Source organism: Chiloscyllium plagiosum, chromosome 1 (genome assembly GCF_004010195.1).
Source record: "Chiloscyllium plagiosum isolate BGI_BamShark_2017 chromosome 1, ASM401019v2, whole genome shotgun sequence".
NCBI lineage: Eukaryota > Metazoa > Chordata > Chondrichthyes > Orectolobiformes > Hemiscylliidae > Chiloscyllium > Chiloscyllium plagiosum.
The window spans coordinates 127,821,161-127,841,043 of NC_057710.1; the positions used below are offsets into that span (position 1 = coordinate 127,821,161).

Consider the following 19,883-nt stretch of genomic DNA (forward strand, 5'->3'; position numbering starts at 1 on the left):
CTAGATGGCTCCTGTGTCAAGACTGTTTGCTGCCTCCGTGAGTTTATAATTGGTTTTCTTGCATCTGAAACAGCCTCAGAGCACGCCACTCATCTGCAGCTGTTTACCGTTTGAAAGCAATGACATTTGTTTTTGCAGATATAGAAGATTGGGTTTTGTCAGCGCTGAAAGAATTGTTATCTCCAAACTAAAGCTACTCCATTCGCAAGCTGGTTCATTAAACTGTATGTAATCTGTTCCGATACTACGCGACTCAATTTCTTTATCCGCCAGAGCCAGCATTAGACTTAATTCTTCAAACCGCGTGAGAACATGAAACTAACTCATGGAAATACCAAGCTGGTCCATACCAAGGTCTAAAACAAGAAAAAGATGAGCTGGCGACTGAACAAGGAAGCAGTAATCCGTCCCCTTTGAGGACCCCGCCACATCAGCTGTGTATAGTCAGCGATTATTATTAGTCGGGAGTAACGATGTGAAGGTTATTGGTTTTTTTTTGTTTTTGATTTGCGGGTATCAATCCAATGGTATATCATTTGTCAACAAATGTTACTCTAGTTCTAAAGGCGTTATCAGATCGTATAAGTATCCAGAATTTACAACCAGAGTATTCTCCTGCGTACAAAGATTCAAGACGGACAACACATATGATGGATAGTTTTGCTAATTGCCAAGGGATTATGATCCGAAGTTAAAATCCGGTTATCAACTATGTACAATATCATGTTTATAATAAGACAAGTTAGATGTAGAACTGTAAAGTGTTTCAAGATTTCTACATTATTCTCTCGACCAGTCAGTTCCCATTTCTATCTTTCACTGACTCTGTTTATCTTTTCTGTCTGAGCTGCTCTGGCCCAGTCTATCGTCCTGTCTCTGTATCTCTGCGTGAAATAAAACATTATCGTTCAATTCATCAGCAACCAGGTGCTTTTTGCTACAATTTGTGACAAGCTCTTTGTATTGAAAACCTTGAAGCTATAAATGTCGCGGTGTGACCATAAAAACACATTAAGCGCGCCAATGTCACACTGACCACCCCCAACCCCACACACATAGACTGCATTAAAAAGACCGCCCAGCACTCGAAGCCAGAGTGTGTCAAAATATGCAGCTCATCCCGAAATAAAGTCTGAGTGTCATAGAGATTGGACAGCACTGAAAGAAGCCCTTCGGTCCATCGTGTCTGCACCAGTCATCAAGCATCCATCTATTTTAATCCCCTTTTCCAATACGTTGCCCACAAATCTTGAATACTATGACGTTTCGAGTGGTCGTCTAAATACTTTTTAAATGTCTATTAGTGCGTTCCATACTGCCAACACCCTCAGGGTAAAAAAACCCTCAAAAATACTCTCGAAAACTCGTTCATTTCCTTATAAACTATGCCCCAGCTGACCTCTCTACTAAGGGGAAACTTTTCTCCCTATGTACCGTATCTTTGCCCCTCAAACTTTGTATACCTGAGCCCTCTCTGCTCTCAAGAATACAACCCCATTCTGTATAGTTTCTCAATTACGAGGAAGAATGTCGGTATTTAAATAGTTGCTGGGAAAGGTATTTATTTTTCAAAGAATAAACTGACGGCGTTAGAGCACTTTACTAGAATAAATATCTCTTCAAATAAAGATTGACAATTAAAAGGAACATAGCACAGACCACTCCAACTTGTAACACCTAAACTTCGTCAAATAGAAAGCTGTGTCCTTGAACAAAGAGTGGTAAGGGATGATGAATGGGGATGTGGAGAGAGCTCCTGGGGATGTTGACTGGGGACAGGGGTGTGGGATAGTGGCCGTGAATCTCTCTCTCTCTCTCTCTGTGGGTGTGGCCCCAGAACGCAGCGTGCGCTGACTGGTCGGAGCCCGGCGCATCTCGTTCATTCATAAAGGGGCAGAGGCGGGGCACGCGGAGCCACCTCACCATTGGTCAATCCGGTGCGATCCCGCCCGCGGATTGGTGGGCTGCGCTGCCGGGGTCCTCCCTTTCGATTGTCGGAGGGGGATCCCCCTTCCCTGATTGGTGGGGAGCCCTGGCTGGGCGGGGAATGGCACAGGAGGAGTCCAGTTTGGGAGTGAGTGTGAGCTCAGCGCCGGGAAACGCCAGCTCACTGTCTGCCAGAGCCACAGCACACACAGCCAGCTCGCCGCTGCTTCCACACTCGGCTTTGCGGAATCTAGTAGAGAGGGAAAGGGGTGGGGGGGGTGGGGGGAAAAGCCACATACACAAAACCAGGATAGCTTCATTCTGGCCATTCTCCAGCTTCTGCCTGCACTGCACTCGCATTAACCTTGCCCTCCTGCCTGCTTCTCAAAAAGAAGTGAGGGATTTTAAACGAGGGAAAATAAACTGGACTAACAGATTTCGAAGTTTGCAATGCAAATGATTGCTTCGAGGTAAGAAACACTATTTCCACACCCCAGAAAATTGCGTAGTAAAATATATGTCACTATAAAAGTTACTTTCTTGAATTCTAGCATACATTCAGTGTCATATATTGCTGCAGAATTCCTTGCTTGCATGCTGCTGATTACTTTAATATACGCACGTTGTATATAACCCAGACCGTACAAGTCATAGCAATGCACTTGTTATATAAATAAAGTGTTGTAACGGTGTTAACACACTTCTATTTGATCTCAATGTTCGTCTATTCACTTTTAACATATGTTCGGAAAAGATAAGAAAAAGTAACATATTTTGGCTTTGTTTTTAAACTTCGAGATTTCGTGCAGAACAAATCATACGTTTTTATAACTGTCTAGAACGGGTATATATTAGACATGTTCGAGATTTTGTCGGCTTAGAATAAAACTGCCAAGGTGATTAGTCGAGCCATTGCTATTAAATCTCGTGGAGGTGTTATGGATTTGTGATATTGATTCTCTTCTTTAATCGACACTCACTTTTGCTTGAGGGACAGCAACAATCAGGTATCCTGACTGGAGCTGGTAATAACCTTAGGAAACTTTCAATATAATATTCCCAGGCCATGGGAAATATCATTGTTTGAGTTTTCTTTAGTGCAGAAGAGGTCCAAGTATTGGAGTTGACCTTTGCAGCACGTATGGTCGGTATGGAATGGAAACCTAACTTCGCCCCACAATACTGTATGGTAATCGAGTTCACTCACTTGCCGAGTACTATAGAGGAGTTTGACAGTGAAGTGACAGTTTGCTAGTAGTTGGGGAGGGTAGTAAGGGGGGGGGGGGGGGGTTGGGAGTAAACTAAGAGCATGGAATATTGCAAGTTGCTTGGAAACGCGCTACACACGTCAGAGAATGTGAAATTGCTGATGTTTTTTATTCACTAGTAAATCAATACGCGTAGTTTGGTTCAGGCGTGTTTGCAAAGCAAATACTTTTACATTTATCGATAGCATGCCGGAAGTCACTCTACAATTCCAATCAACCCGACCAGGGCTCCCTTGTCGTCATCTTGTATGTACGTGTTTATAGGATGCTCTTAACTGCGCTCGCCTTCACAAACACAGATGGAAAGTGCATCAGCAAGGGAGCCAGACTAGCTCCCCGATTGTCAACCCCGTCCCATGACCGGACTCTGCCCATCTTCAACTCCGGGCAGATAAACTGTTTCCCTGCTTTTACACATTATCACTGATCAGAGCGAACTGAAAGCCGCTAGCCTGGAGCTTGACTCCTATGTAGATTGGCTGTGATTTAGACAGACCGAAGGCACAGATCCGGTCAACTCGACTGTAGGTCGAGTTCCACGTTTTAATCAGAATCCCGTCTCCAATCTGTCCTCAGAGTCTGATCCCCACAGCATAACTCCAGAAACTCCCAAATCAATGATGAGGGTCTAGAGCGGAACGATCAGACCCAGCTTTAGATGTGGCTTCTCCAGCTGATGCCTGCTCCTTTCTCTCCATCGCTAGGTGTCTAATTCTGCCCCCAGCAATTTCTTTCAACAGTTGTTCTTTATTTATTCCTGTCCTCTTTAATCACATCAGTTCCTGTTGTCTACCCTTTAACTTCATCTCCGCTTTGACGTTTCCTTAACATTCCAGGGTTAGAAAAATAGTTGAATCAATCAAGCTCAAAGACACTACTAAACTCGTTTTTTTTAAAAATAATGTTCACAGTTCAAAGCGCTTTGGCGCAGATTCGCTCTATCTCTGGGCTGCTTTAACCCTTTCCTGGCCCTGCCGCTATCTAAAGGCACCAAATACACTTTCAGCACCGGGTGTGTCAGGTTAACTTGCGAGCGAACACCAATATGGAAAACTAATAATCTCGTGAAAAGGCAGAGTGCCAGTTGTTAGTGTTTTGGTCAGTCGCTCGGCACCATGAGCTTTGGCCCGCTGCAGTGGGAGCGGGAGAGAAACTGGTCACTTTAGGTGAGATGAGCAATGTGCTGACCCTGGCTGTGTGACTGTCTGATGTGGAACTCGTTAAAATGTCGACCATCCAGGAAGATTCAATTCCCCCCGCCCCCACGGGAAAACTCCTGTCGCCCGGTTACAACCCACACCCTCGGTCCTCGGGTTACCGTGTTGCGTCTACCTTTCCGAGGGAAGGTGCCTTTGCCAAGTTTGTTTTGAAGCCAACAAAACAGGACAACATCTCGAGTTTAAAAGCTCACAAATGTAATAATCCTGAAATGAGAAGCATGGTTTCCACCAAGAGCACGGCTCTCTGAGGGAGTTGTTAATGACTAACAGGATAATTCAGTGACAGTACATACTGTGGGCAGAGCTGCAATCTGGTCAGTGGTTACATTAGACTGAGAAATAAATGCATGCTTTCCAAACGCATGTCTTGTCTTTAGCGTACAATTGGCCCAGGGGTAATAGTTAGCGGCCACAATATATGCATTTTTTTTAATTTCCTTGAAGACAAAAAAAAGATGCAATTAGTTCAAAGTTACAAACTTCTTCTGTGGTTTAGAGCTCGCTGTTTTAATCAACATAGTTGCGGGCAGCGTTCAAACGGAGATGGATCAAGAAAGAGGATTTGTCGTGTAATCTGATCTCTGCTTCTCTTTAATACAACATGCGATCTGACCACAACATGAATCAAAGCAGAATACCAAGCTCTCCTTGCGCGAATGTGCTGCACATATCAGACTGAAGACCATCCCTGAGGAGCGCTTATTCAGATGGTTTCCCTTCATCGCCCGCCCTGCTGATCGGAATATGCTGAAATCCATCTGTTAGTTCGTTAGATTACAGATCTAATAATAGAGACTTTGGCACGGAAAATTAGAGGTTCAAAATATTTCCAACGATCGCCCCCTTCCCATTGCCATGCAGTTATTTTCGTAAACTCACCTCAGCTGTGCGCAGAAATAATGAAACTGCAGTAAGGAAACGTTTGGAAGGCATCTGGAAAGTTCGATGTGATGTGGCTGAGGACAATCCAGTGCAATATTTGGAGACCCTTCAATGGAGATGAAATGCGCGCTGACATGCAATAACTTCCCGCCTCCTTTTTTGGGCCTGCTCGAGATCAAATAGTTTCCGGCTGGGATCTGAGGTGGGGGCCCCGAACCTGTTCCCTTCTCCATGGCAGTGGGGAAATGTGCAGGTTCCCTTCCCGCTCCCTGTCACTGTCCCGATACCACCTGTAGTCCCACCTGTTCAACCCTTCTTTCGCCTCAGACAGGCTCAATGGCAAGTGGCACTGACACAGAAAACAAGCCAGAGCACCCAGAGCACCGAAGGGGGCTGTTTATAAATAACAAGGCAAGGGCTGGCCAGCACACATTCTTATTCATTGATGAGTAACGCTCTAACATGCTCTGCCTCTGGCTGTTTCATTCGCTTTATTACTGTCTATAGCTTTATGTTTGTCTGCGTCTGGGTCCTCCATACTTCAGCCCCTCGCTGCCTCTGCTTCAAGCTGTTTGTTATTATCTGTTTTGATATTCCACTGTCAACTCTCCACTTGAGTGGGGCTCACTCTCTTTCTTTCAGTCTGCCTAGCGCTGTCTCCCCCATACTCTCCTCCTCCTCCACCACCAGTATCAGACTCATGATCTCTCCCTTCGTTTTAATTTTCTCTCTATCTAATTCTCCTGTCCCACTCCGGAGGCTGGAAACTGCCTCTCTGTGTTGTCCAGAAGGATGTTGCTCCGCTGCTAGGCGCTATGCAGAACAGAGGAGTTTTCGCTGGTGATCTGCATTTATTCCTCAAACATAATTACACACAAATCTTTTTTTAAAAAAAACCCTAAGATTGGTCAGGGTCACGTTTTGCTTTGTGGGAGATCGCAGTCTGCAAATTGGTTGCTACCTTCCTTGCCTTTCTATAGCCACCGACCATCCTTCACATTTCCACCTCATTGGCTGAAACGCACCTTGGACGCGGGAAGTACTACATAAATGCAACGCTTTTCTCTCTGTCCCACTTGCTCTGCGGATTTCTGTTTCACTGGGTCGGGAAGAGGCCACTGGGTCCCTCAGCTGGTTCCTCTTTCCGTTAGGCCAGAGATGAACAGCAAATCAGCACCATACACCTCTCCATATCACCAGCTAACAAACAAAAATCGCTCGGATTATAGAGTCATAGAGATGTACAGCATGGAAACAGACCCTTCCGTCCAGCCCGTCCATGCCGACCAGATATCCCAACCCAATCTAGTCCCACCTGCCAGCACCCGGCCCATATCCCTCCAAACCCTTCTATTCATATACCCATCCAAATGCCTCTTAAATGCTGTAATTGTACCAGCCTCCACCACATCCTCTGGCAGCTCATTCCATACATGTACCACCCTCTGTGTGAAAAAGTTGCCCCGTAGGTCTCTTTTATATCTTTCCCCTCTCACCCTAAACCTATGCCCTCTAGTTCTGGACTCCCCAACCCCAGGGAAAAGAGTTTGCCTATTTATCCTATCCATGCCCCTCATAATTTTGTAAACCTCTATAAGGTCACCTGACCTTCTGCTCCCTTGTCTGAACTTTCCTCTTTCCCAGACGCGAACTGGGAGATGTCGGAATGATTTGTTGAATAATTATTTGACTTCACATTTGTGTTCGCAGAATCAGACCTACAGTAATATGATTAACTCCCATCTGCCCTCTAAGCGATTAGAGATGGGTAATATTTACTGACCACATCCCATGAATGAATATGAAAAATACAAAACTGCTACTGGCTTTAGTTCAATCTTCACCCTCTGAGCCTTAAAGAGACCGTGTTGCTGCAGGGTCGAGTTAAAGTGATAAAATGGTATTTCTTCTTATATCACACTGTCAGCTCAGACACCAATATCAACTGTACACCTATAAGCTGACCCCTTTACTGACCTGAGCCGGGGCCCCCCGGGTCAAGTTACACTGCCTCCTCCTGCAGAGGAAGCGGCACACAAGCGAAGTGCTGCCCATGTTGGGGAGCCTGAAATTTACAAAGAAAACCCCAGAGCATTCGGAAATTGCTCGGCAGCTTTGGCAACATCTGTGGGAGAGAGGCACTGAGTTAACGTTTCGGGCTGATGGCCTTTTTATTAGCAGACACTCTGATGGCTTTGTAGTCGAGCCAAGCCTGATGTCACAAGTACAGCAAAACAACAATCTGCATTGTTCTAGCGCCGTGCTGACACCAACTTAAAAAGGCTTTGAAAGGGAACCATATAAGGAGTAAGGATAAATGACCAAAAACGTGACCGAGGAGCTAGTTAGTAATATGGAGTCTGCAGTGTTTATCCAATCACCGGAAGAGGTAGAACAAGGATTTATTTAAACGGAAGCCCCTTAATGACTTCTGAGAGGAAAAAGCCCGAATCAGATAACCTAATTGACAATGTCCTTTTCGAAAATATGAACAGGATAGAAACAAGTGGGTAAGTGGCTTAGATCAAGTGCAAGAGTTGTGGGGGTGCACTTTCCAGTTCACGCTGAACATGGGGAATTCCAAACTGGCATCAAACCTCTGCGGTCTTCTCGAATTCCTTTGTTTATTTAATTACAGTGTCACATAAAAGGCTGCAGAACAAGTTAACAATCTCTGTTGCACTGCCTTATAATCGTCTATCTGTACTTCCGAATCGTTTCTGCTCCATTCCTTATCAGAAAATGCTGAACCTTATTTGTTCCAGATGTCGAGCTTTCAGCTAAACCGTGTGTTTTCGACAATGACGTGTTTAGGTTCATCTCAGCTCTGTCCATGCAAGATTTGACCACAGCAATTGTCTTTCACCGTTTGTTCGGCAAATGCCAGACGCTGCAAGTTGCATCTGGGGCACAGGACGGAGTAAACCCTTGACTGAATCTCACTAACAGAAGTATTAGTCAGAGTTCCCATCGCAGGTCCATAACCACCATGTAAGCAATTCAGATCGGAAAACAGGCTGCATCGTGACCAAAGGAGAACATCCGACTCCAACACTGACATAGAGTGAAAGAGAGGCGGAGGAGTGGGCTCTAATCCGAAGCGTAGATTCACACATTCAGGGCCAGACTGTGACCACAACACAAGTATGTTCAGAGTAAGAGGTACTCTTGACTTAGACACACAGACGATAAACCAAAATCACATAGCACAGCGAGAGAGAAGGGGTTTTTAACCCAAACGCACAGAGAAGGGTGCAATGCTCCAAACCACATTCATAGAGAGAATGTAAGCCAAAGTACACTCAGATTCTGTAATCAGAGACATACAGAGACTCTAACCAACTTACAGTCACAGAGTGACTGGAACCCAACATTCACTCACACAGAGACTGTAATCAAACATACACTCACAGAGACTGCAACCCAACATACACATAGAATGAGACAAAAAGACTTACCAAATATACACACAGTCAGAGATTGTAACCCAATATACACTCACAGAGAGAGAGAGAGAGAGACTGCAATCCGACATACAGTCTCACAGTCAGAGATCATAATCTAACATGCACTCACAGAGACAGAGAGACTAACTGAAAATACACACACAGTCAGAAAGAGACTTATCCATTATACACTCACAGGCAGAGACTGCTACCCAGTATATACACTCACAGGCATAGACTGTTACCCAGTGTACACTCGCACAGTGAGACACTCACAATCAGACATAGTAATTATAACCCACCATTCACTAGTAGGGTCAGAGAGAGAGTAACTGTAAACCAACACATACAACCAGAGAGAAATTGTAAGCCAACATATACCCACACAGTTGCAGAGGGACTGTAACCCAACATGTACTCACACTGTTAGAAAGTGACTGTAGGCCAATATACTCATGCAATCAGAGACTGCAAGCCAACATACACTCACACAGTCAGAGACTGTAACCCAACGTACACTTACACAGTCAGAGACTGTAACCCAACGTACACTCACACAGTCAAAGAGACCTTAACCCAACATACACTTACACAGTCAGAGACTGTAACCCAACATACACTCACACAGTCAGAGAGACCTTAACCCAACATACACTCACACAGAGACTGTAACCCAGCATACACCCACAGAGTCAGAGACTGTAACCCAACATACACTCAAACAGAGAGACTGTAACCCAACATACACTCACACAGTCAGAGATACTGTAACTCAACAGACACTCACACAGTCAGAGAGACTGTAACCCAACATGCACTTGCATAGCCAGAGAGACTATAACTCAACACTCACGGACAACAGGGAAAACTAACCATTTGGACACAGAACTGGCTCAAAGGTAGAAGACAGAGGGTGATTGTTGAGGGTTGTTTTTCAGACTGGGGCCTATGACTAGTGGAGTGCCACAAGGATCAGTGCTGGGTCCTCTACTTTTTGTCATTTACATAAATGATTTGGATGTGAGCATAAGGGGTACAGTTAGTAAGTTTGCAGATGATACCAAAATTGGAGGTGTAGTGGACAGCGAAGAGGGTTACCTCAGATTACAACAGAATCTTGACCAGATGGGCCAATGGGCTGAGAAGTGGCAGATAGAGTATAATTCAGATAAATGTGAGGTGCTGCATTTTGGGAAAGCAAATCTTAGCAGCACGTATACACTTGATGGTAAGGTCCTAGGGAGTGTTACTGAACAAACAGACCTTGGAGTGCAGGTTCATAGCTCTTTGAAAGTGGAGTTACAGGTAGATAGGATAGTGAAGAAGGCATTTGGTATGCTTTCGTTTATTGGTCAGACTATTGAGTATAGGAGTTGGGAGATTATGTTGCGGCTGTACGGACATTGGTTAGGCCACTGTTGGAATATTGCGTGCAGTTCAGGTCTCCTTTCTATTGGAAAGATGTTGTGAAACTTGAAAGGGTTCAGAGGAGATTTACAAAGATGTTGCCAAGGTTGGAGGATTTGAGCTTTAGGGAGTGGCTGAACAGACTGGGGCTGTTTTCCCTGGAGCGTCGGAGGCTGAGGGGTGACCTTATGGAGGTTTACAAAATTATGAGGGGCATGGATAGGATAAATTGACAAAGTCTTTTCCCTGGGGTTGGGGAGCCAGAACTAGAGGGCATAGGTTTAGGGTAAGAGGGGAAAGATATAAAAGAGACCTAAAGGGTAACTTTTTCACACAGAGGGTGGGACGTGTATGGAATGAGCTGCCAGATGAAGTGGTGGAGGCTGGTACAATTGCAACATTTAAGAGGCATTTGGATGGGTATATGAATAGAAGGATTTGGAGGGATATGGGCCAGATGCTGGCAGGTGGGACTAGATTGGGTTGGGATATCTGATCGGCATGGATGAGTTGGACCGAAGGGCCTGTTTCCATGCTGTCCATCTCTATGACTCTATGATTCTATACACCAACATAGTTAGAGACTGTAACCTGACAGACACTCACACAGTCAGAGAGACTGTAACTCAACAGAGAGGAGAAAGTGAGGACTGTAGATGCTGGAGATCAGAGCTGAAAATCTGTTGCTGGAAAAGCGCAGCAGGTCAGGCAGCATCCAAGGAGCAGGAGAATCGACGTTTCAGGCATGAGTCCTTCTTCAGGAAGGGCTCATGCCCAAAACGTCGATTCTGCTGTTCCTTGGATGCTGCCTGACCTGCTGCGCTTTTCCAGCAACACATTTTCAGCTCTGTAACTCAACAGACACTCACACAGTCAGAGAGACTGTAACCCAACATACACCCAGACAGTTTCAGACTGTAACCCAACATACACCCACACAGTCAGACTGTAGGCCAACATACACTCACACAGTCAGAGCTGTAACCCCACATACACACACAGAGACTGTAACCCAACATACAGTCACACAGGCAGAGAAGGTAACATACATGCACAGTGTGCGTGAGAGAGAGAGAGAGAAAGAGACTGTGACATGCACTCACACAGAGTTACTAACCAAAACACAAACACAGTTAGAGAGACTGTAATTCAGCATTCACTCAGAGGGAGACTGTAATCCAACATAAGCAGAGAATGTAATAGAGTATATACTGACAGATAGACAGAGCTGTAACCCAATCTCATTCGTGACAGCTACAACTTTCATATTTCTGCTCTGAGTGGGAATAATGATGTTCCCCGAAGCGCGTTAGCTGCCTGCTGTACGTTGAAAAAGGGCAGTCTACCTGATGTGCCAATGGCAATTAAGTCAGCCTCCTGTCTGTGTGCAGGAACATTTGTAAAATCTGAACTTTCGAAATGATAGTATCAATATATGCAATTCACAGCCGGAATAACGCTGACAATTCCGAGAGGCACGTTTCATGATGAAAACGATCAAGTAGCGGCCTTTGACATGGGGCATGCAGTTGAACATGAGCCTGCACACAGTGCCCAGATGTGCCTGCATTGCCCCTTTAACTGGATCAACGGGAGGGCGATGTGTCCAGGCACCAGCAGCGCGGCTCGCTGCTGTTAACTGAGGCCGGATAATGAAAAACCGTAAAAAAGCGAAGTGGCGTGGAAATGAACTTGTCAAGAAATATGTTTATTGGGTTCATAAGGAGGCCAGGCGCTTAAAGCCGGCACCAAATGACAAAGTGTTAGACAATCGCCAACAGGGCGCAAGGGAAGACCTTCCATCACCAGTCATTGATCCAGAGAGAGAGAGAAAACACAGGCATTCATAAATAAAAGCAATGTCTGGAGATGCAAGAGATATTTGCAGAGCGCGGTGGAGGGCGTGCTCCGGGAGTAAATATCAACTGACAGTCCGCGTCCAGCCTCACCCGAGGTGCTGACCCTATCCCATCAGATGCCTGACTTTGTGAGGGGTCATGGCAACGATCAATGTATTCTGGAGATTGGATGCTATATCTCACATCCGCTCCTCTCCCAGCCGCCCAGTGCCTCCAGTACTTCAATACAATCCACTTCTATGGGTCGGTCCATTGAGTACAATGGGGTGATAAGTTATCCAAGAAAGGGCAAACTGTGGATAAAGGTCTTTTCATTTAACTAAGCATTAACAACCGATGTATTTTCTACTGAAAAATAAGCGATTTCATCCCTAACTCCTGCAAAATACAGTTTGTCTTTCTCAAGTAGCTCTGCTGTATGCGGATGTGTGACCGTGGAGAGCTACATGTCCTAAGGCATTTCACCGGAGTATTATGATCAGGCGGGCTTTGACATCAAAGACACATAAAGAAAGGCATTAGGACAGATGAGCAAAAACCTGGTGAAAGATGCCATTTATAAGGAGTGTGCTGAAGAAGAATGTGCAAGCGGCAACCCTGCTGGTGGGGTAAAGGAGTCACACTACTGTTAAACTGGAGGCAATTACACAGACAGGAAGGACTAGGTCAGGCAAACCTGTGACAGGCAGGAGAGAGTTTTAAGCACAGGCACAGAGGGCAAGTGCAAAGGGATGGTGTGAGTTTGGACGTGGGCAGGATTGTTTTGGATGCCTTGCAGGTTTTGGGAGAGGGAAGGTAAGGAGTTCATTGCAATAGGCAGGTCCAGAAATAACAAGGGCCTGAACTAATGTGTACGTTTCACGTCCTGGTCATTGGTGATCCTGTGATTCATCTCCAAATAATGCAAGTCGTGGGTTCTCAAACAAATGTAAACTCTGATGTTTATACTGTCCTCACATGCAGGGCTTTGTTGGATTGATCAGAGGGATGATTTTATTTTAGTTTCTGAGGCTAGCTGGATGCAGTTTACTTCAAACGTGGGTGTATTGTAAACTGTGGGAAGATAGTGATAATCTTCAGTGGAAATTTACATGGTAAGTGACATTTACTGCAGAGAATTTTGGGAGGAAGAGCCAAGAAATATTAAAAATAAAGGATGCAATACTAAAAGGGTTGTAAAGTTTTCAACAGTTCCATGTTTCTATAACTCAGTAGTTAAGAGATGAAAGCTAGATATTTTCTAATCGACCTGTTTGGAGATGTTATTACACCTACTGGAGCAAATGAGAATTGAACCGGCCTCTTGGCTCATAGGTAGGGACACTACCACTGAATCACAACTACCTTAGGGACCAAAGATATGGTTATTAAATTTGCTATTGACACAAAAATAGGTGGGAGAGTACGTTAAGGGTAGAGGATGGCTTCTATTGTGCATAGATTGGTTAAGTGAGTATGTAAAGATTTGGCAACTGGAAATTGGAAAATGTAAAATGGTCCATTTTAGCAGGCAGAATGCAAAATCATCCAACACAATACTAGATGGGAGTATGGCTGATAAGGAGATCGTAAAGAGGTTTCAGGACAATTTAGACCAGTTAAGTGGGAAAATACATGTCAGATGAAGTGTAACATGGAACATTGTCCAGTTTGGTAGGAAAAACAAAATGGAAGTGTATTAATTAATTGGAAATAGGTTGGAAAATAATGATTTACAAAGGGATCTGGGTGTTGTTGTCCAGCAGTCACTGAAAGTCACCACATAGTTGCAGCAAGCAGTTCAGAAGGAAAGTGGTATAGAGGTCTTTATTGCAAGAGGGTTTGGGTCTGAAAGTAGAGATGTCTTACGGCAGCTTTACAGGAACTTGATGAGATCACACATGAGGCATTGTGTGCAGATTTTGTCTCCTTATCAAGAACATATATACTTTCAGCAGCTAAAGTTCACCAGATGGATTTCTGGGTTGGTACATTGGCTATATGAGGAGAGATTGGGTCAGTTGTGCCTGTAATCTTTAGAGTTCAAAAGAATGAGAGGAGAGTTCATTAAAATGTATAAAATGCTCAGAGGGCTGGATAGACTGAATGCAGGGATAATGTTTCCCCTGGTTGTGGAGGATCAGATTAAAGGTTTGGGCTCTGGGTATATGCTAGGCCATTTCAGACTAAGCTGAAGAGAAATTTCTTAATTCAGAGCTTGGAAAACCTGTTGAATTTTTGACCACCGAAGACTGAGAAGGTCAAATTATTGAATATACTTAAGAAAGAAATAGATTTCTTAATGGTAAAGGTGTCAAGGTGTATGAGGAGAAAGTGCTAGAATGCTGTACAGTGGTACAGAGGTTAGCACTGCTGCCTCACAGTGCCAGAGACCCTGGTTCAATTCCCGCCTCAGGCAACTGTCTGTGTGGAGTTTGCACATTCTCCCCGTGTCTGCTTGGGTTTCCTCTGGGTGCTCCGGTTTTCTTCCACAGTCCAAAAATGTGCAGGTTAGGTGAATTGGCCATGCTAAATTGCCCGTAGTGTTAGGTTAAGGGGTAAATGTAGGAGAATGGGTCTGGGTGGATTGCTCTTCGGAAGATCGGTGTGGACTAGTTGGGCCGAAGGGCCTGTTTCCACATTGTAAGTAATCTAATAAAAAAAATGCTATTGAAATAGAGGATCAGGCATGATCATGTTGAATGATGAAGAAGACGTGATGGACCAGTTGACCGTCATCTGCTCTATGTTTCTACGTTATCTAAATGGTGAGAGATTGCGGAGCTCTGAGATATGCTGATGCGATAATTTCACATTCCTTCCGAGGTAGGAATGTGAAATTATCGCATCAGCAATGATCTTCATGAATAATTTGACTAGGCATGAGGGACTGAGTGGCTTACTCCTGCTCTTAATTGGTATGTTTATCTGTGTGTTAGTATGCAGGAGCATGCGACCTGAGAGTAGGTATGCACATCTCATTGAAGGTGCAGCTTTGGGTGAAAAAGCAATTAATAAGATTTTCAGTTTTCTGGGCTTTATAAATAAAAGCATTGAGAAGAATGCAAAGAAATTATGTTGAATCTTTACTTCAGTCCATCTTAGCTGAATCTTTATTACTGTCATTTCAAAGTTTGTTCTCCTAATAAAATTGGTGCCTTAAAGAAGGGCTTATGTCCGAAACGTCGATCCTCCTGCTCCTTGGATGCTGCCTGACCTGCTGTGCTTTTCCAGCAACACATTTCAGCCTTGGTTCACAGGCTACCATTGAACATACACGTATAGATGAGTGTACGGACATATTTCTGTGTTAACTTTTTATTTTACTATATTCCCCTGAAGTGCTTTGTGATATTTTCCTATACCGAAGGTGATATTTAAATGTAAATCATACATTGTACTCATTATTTTATGCTTAGCATCTGTTTATTGATCTCCATTGTGGGGTTACATGAGAGTATTTGTGTACATGTAAGTGTATGCATGTATATATATGAATATGTAAGTATATAGGTTTGTACATTACCACATGTTTTGTATGGAAGTATATCTAACCCACTAATATTGTAGTTAACAAGTTAATAGGAAACAAAGGTGTTCTCTTTCTTAACAGAAGTCTGTTTATCAGAGCCTAGGAATCTTTAATCCAAACTTTAATGGAGCATCAGCTGATAATAGCATGAACAAAAACAATCGTCGTAATGGAGTAGATTAGGATAAAACAACCATGGGTTGTAATTTTTTGTGTATCAGAGATATATTAACTGGAGGAAAAGCAAATATGTGACCTCAAAGATTGCATAGCTTTAAACACTAGTCCGATGTAGGCATATGGGCAAGATACTCAAATTTTACAAACCTCTATTGATCTCGCCTCCTAAATACATTCCCGACAATGATAATGACCACATTCTAAATTACAGAGCTTGATATGTCAGTTTCCTGAAATTGCACTTGATCAAAGTCTCTGTTGAAATTTTGACCAGATTTTCAGACACAGCAGGAAACAAAGTAATTTGTCTGGTGTTCTACTGCAATGTCTTGATTAAAAAAAACCCAATTATCCTGACTGAGACCCATACTGTATTTTCTGTTTACATCTTTATAACAGCTCTAAAGGTTGCACTTAAATTTGCAAATCTTCCTCAATTTCAGGTTCTTAAACATGCAATGGTTAAAATGCATAAATAATGGTTGGTTGAAACTTTAATCTTCATACTTAACAAAAAATAGGTGTGAGTTTGACTCTTTAGGTCCAATTGTTTTATTTGTTTAATGCCCATTTTCACCTTTGGATATATTGTAATAGGATTGGCAGGAAACTTGAACTTAACTTCATCAGGATCATTATGAGGATGACTGCATCCTCAAGTTGTGCCCAGGGAGGAAATTGCAGGCCAAAGATCCAAGCTGCCTGCCTCCTGTCTGCATGTGATGGAGCCCTATCATTTCCATTTAACACACTCTATTTAGTTGCAGCTTTCTGTTCAGCAGATCTTGCCATGAAAAATGATTTTGAGGTGTATAAAATGTATCCTTGTAATAATAAATGCTGAACAATTATATGACGAGACATGTAATAATGATATGGATTAGATCATCATCTTTCCTCCCCACAACTCTAGTTAAATTGAAAAATTGCCAGAAGGGATTAAAATTGATGAGGATGTCTCAGCCAAAAAGCACAAAATATTGGGATATCAATATGATGTTAGGATAATACTTTTAACTTTTTAGTATAAAGACAAAAAAGATTAAAAGTATGTACCTAAAACAATGCTTAGCTACTATATTGACTTACCCATTTAGTAACTACTACACATTAATTGTCTATGAATGTATTTCAATCCAGAAAAGTGTGCTTGGAGACAGTTTACAGAAACAAAAGCCCAATAAAGAAGCATTAAAGTGTTAATTGCCCAATTATGCACTGCCAGTGGGTATCTCACCTCATCACAGTTCTTCTCAAAAATGTGATCTTGCGGCTGTATGATTTTCCAACAACTCTCAAATGTTGTGTGTGCCAGTACAGCGAACAAATGAAGTCCGTGTGTAACATCCTCCAGAAGAACTGTCACATTGGTCATGACAACCCAAGTGGTCTTACTTTGACTTTTGATAGTGGAAGTACTTTTGAGAAGGGACTGACAAAACACTAATTAAGTTCAATAATGGCTTATTGAGACAGAACACAGGGAGGATGGTGAGGAGATGGGTAGTTTGTAGTTATCATGGTTCTGCTGTTTACAGGGTTAATTTTTAAACTGTACTTTCCTGATGGAAAACATTGCCGAGAGCACAAAGTCAGAAAATTACCCCCTTCCATCTTTATTTTTAAGATGATGAGCTTCAAAACATTTACTAGCTTTATAAATTTTCCACTTTGAGAGAAACATCAGTGCATACAAATGGAAAAGAAATAATGCAATGTAATGTAAAACGCTACACTTGTGAGGAAGTAATAGCTGATTCTCTCATTATCAGTTATTCTTCACTTGGGGAATATATTCTTCACTCCATAGATCCTCTTTGAGAGTTCTGTGTGCACATTATTTTGACAGGATCTCCTGGGCAATAACTTCCTCAAAGTTATCAATTTTTAATTGTGAATTATGAAAGGAATTTCCTTCACAGCAGGAGAAGAGCCAGAAAAAGCAGAGAGGGCAATGCCCCCTACTAGGTATCATTGTGTCTCCATCTAGAATCTCAGTGTTATTAGTTTACTTGTACTCTGAGTGAAAGTTAATCTTTCCATTTCCCCACCCATTCCAAACATCATGCCTCTTTCCTTATTTTTATTTTGAGATGAACAGAATGGAGAATACAAAATACTGTATCAATCCTTTTTGGAAAATTAAAATGGAGGAGAATGAATGAAATAAGATAAAAATCAAATAAAACAACAATAACAATAAATGAAAATATAACTCAAATAACTAGTGTGCATTATTATGGTGTGAACATTTTCTCCCCCAGTTTTCTTCACTCTGATTTTGCCATTTTGTTAAGGTTTGATTTCACAGACACCAACCTCATATATTTGGTTATTTTTCATTTAAGAGACTAAATCTTTAATGTTGACTTTTTAAATTGAGCTTGATTCTCCTACAAACTTGCAATCGTTAAATAGCAATTTCCTTTTGCTTCTCCTTAGTAAAGGATCACTGAGGCTAACTGGTCATGGCAGTTGCCTCTCTGGGGCTCACATGGTCTCTCTGGTGGCCTGTTTCATGTTGGGGGATGGATTTTGAATTAATATGTTAAGAGAGCTAGTTAATCCAGAAAATAATAACTTCAATTTATCCACCTAAAATATATTTTATTTAAAATGAGAATGGAACTTCAGAAAGTTTCTTTTCTCCTGTCCAATTTTTAATCAAAAAGCAAATATCTGTGTTGGTGAGGGTGTAAGGAACGAGAGATGAAGATGTACATTTGCAGACCCACATGAGTACTCATTATAAGATATATTTCATAATATTTTCAATGGGTACCATTGCAAACTTATTGCCTAGTGACTGGGAGATGTTTCTAAACCTGTAATGATCCATCATATATCATTATTTCATTTAGAACATCGACTGCAATGGGTCAAGGAAGGGACTCACCACCATCTTCTCAACAGCAAATAGGAATAAGCGATAATGCTGGGCTAGCCAGTGACATTCACATCCTGTGTGTGAATTTCAAAAGAACACATAGTGCTAGTTCTTCTTAGAGCACAGTGATTTAATTTGTCTTCTAGAAATGATGATATTTTTAAAAAGTCATGAAATCAGTACATCTTCTGTTTTTCAAAAGTTGTTAATACCTACCTAATAATTGTATTGTCTTTGGTTTAGGATTATGTTAATAATGTCCTGGGCAGTGACATCATTGCTGCTCTTAGCAACAAATTCCAGGACTCAGAAGCTACCCACCAGAGATGAGGAGCTCTTCCAGATGCAGCTACAAGACAAGTCTCTCTTCCATGACTCATCTATTATCCCTGATGGTGCTGAGATCAGCGGCTTTCTCTTCCGGGATACGCCTAAAAGGTAATTTACTCCCAGGGTTTAAGGATAGAAGTTAGAGTAATATGTTTATGGTAGCAGTGACCCATGCTTGGTCCTTGTGGAGACCTAGTCATGTATACACACTGAGCACACCCTCCATTGATTTGTTTGTGTGTGACACTATGACATGCTAAATGGGGTATATTTAGTACAGATCTACCACCTCAGAACTGAACTTACCTGAGGCACTGTGGACCATCAGCAAAAGCAGAATTGCATTCAACCACAATCTGTAAGTTGAAGGTCTCACCTATCACGACTCTATCATTATCATCAAGCTGCAAGTTGAAGGGGGAATGACGATTAGCTCAGTAAACAGTGTAGGAAGCATGTTGGAGGCAACACCTTGTATATGGAAAAGTGAAGTGTCAACTTGGTGAAGCAATATTGCAGGGCTATTTGTATGCCAACAAGGCAAACACATGCAATAGGCAGAACTAACCATTAACCATTTCATAATCTACAACCAATTAATCAGATGTTATCATTTAGCAGGATTAAAATACAAAAGTAGGGAAGTTTTGTTTCACTTATGCAAAACCCTGGTGTGTCAGTGCACAGTATTGTTTAACAATTATTCAAAGAAGGATGTCAATGCATTGGAGGCAGTTCAGAGATTACCAAACTAATACATGGAATGGGGTTTGTTTTATGAGAAGATGTCAGACAGGCTCAGCTCGCATTGGCTGGCATGTAGAAGCCTAACAGGTGACTTGATTGTATCTAAGATCCTGAGGAGCCTCGACAAGATAAATGTTGAGAGGATCTTTCCTGTTTATGGTAGAATTGATAACTAAGGGTCACTGTTAATAATCAGGGGTTACCCATTTAAAACAGAAAT

The 19,883-nt window shown here is 42.5% G+C and overlaps 1 protein-coding gene across 2 annotated transcripts in view; it reads left to right on the forward strand.

Annotated features, from left to right (window-relative positions):
- Positions 1-2,126: 2,126 nt before the first annotated feature.
- Positions 2,127-19,883, forward strand: part of ndnf (neuron-derived neurotrophic factor) — a 31,619-nt gene continuing 13,862 nt past the window's right edge. The window contains exons 1-2 of one of the 2 annotated variants that reach the window (XM_043702011.1): positions 2,127-2,396; positions 18,830-19,024. In XM_043702011.1, the coding sequence (XP_043557946.1) occupies positions 2,377-2,396; positions 18,830-19,024 (215 nt within the window). In that variant the 5' untranslated portion in view covers positions 2,127-2,376. Of the gene's footprint in view, positions 2,397-3,425; positions 3,441-18,829; positions 19,025-19,883 lie in introns of those variants that run through there. The other variant, XM_043702021.1, reaches the window with a different exon arrangement.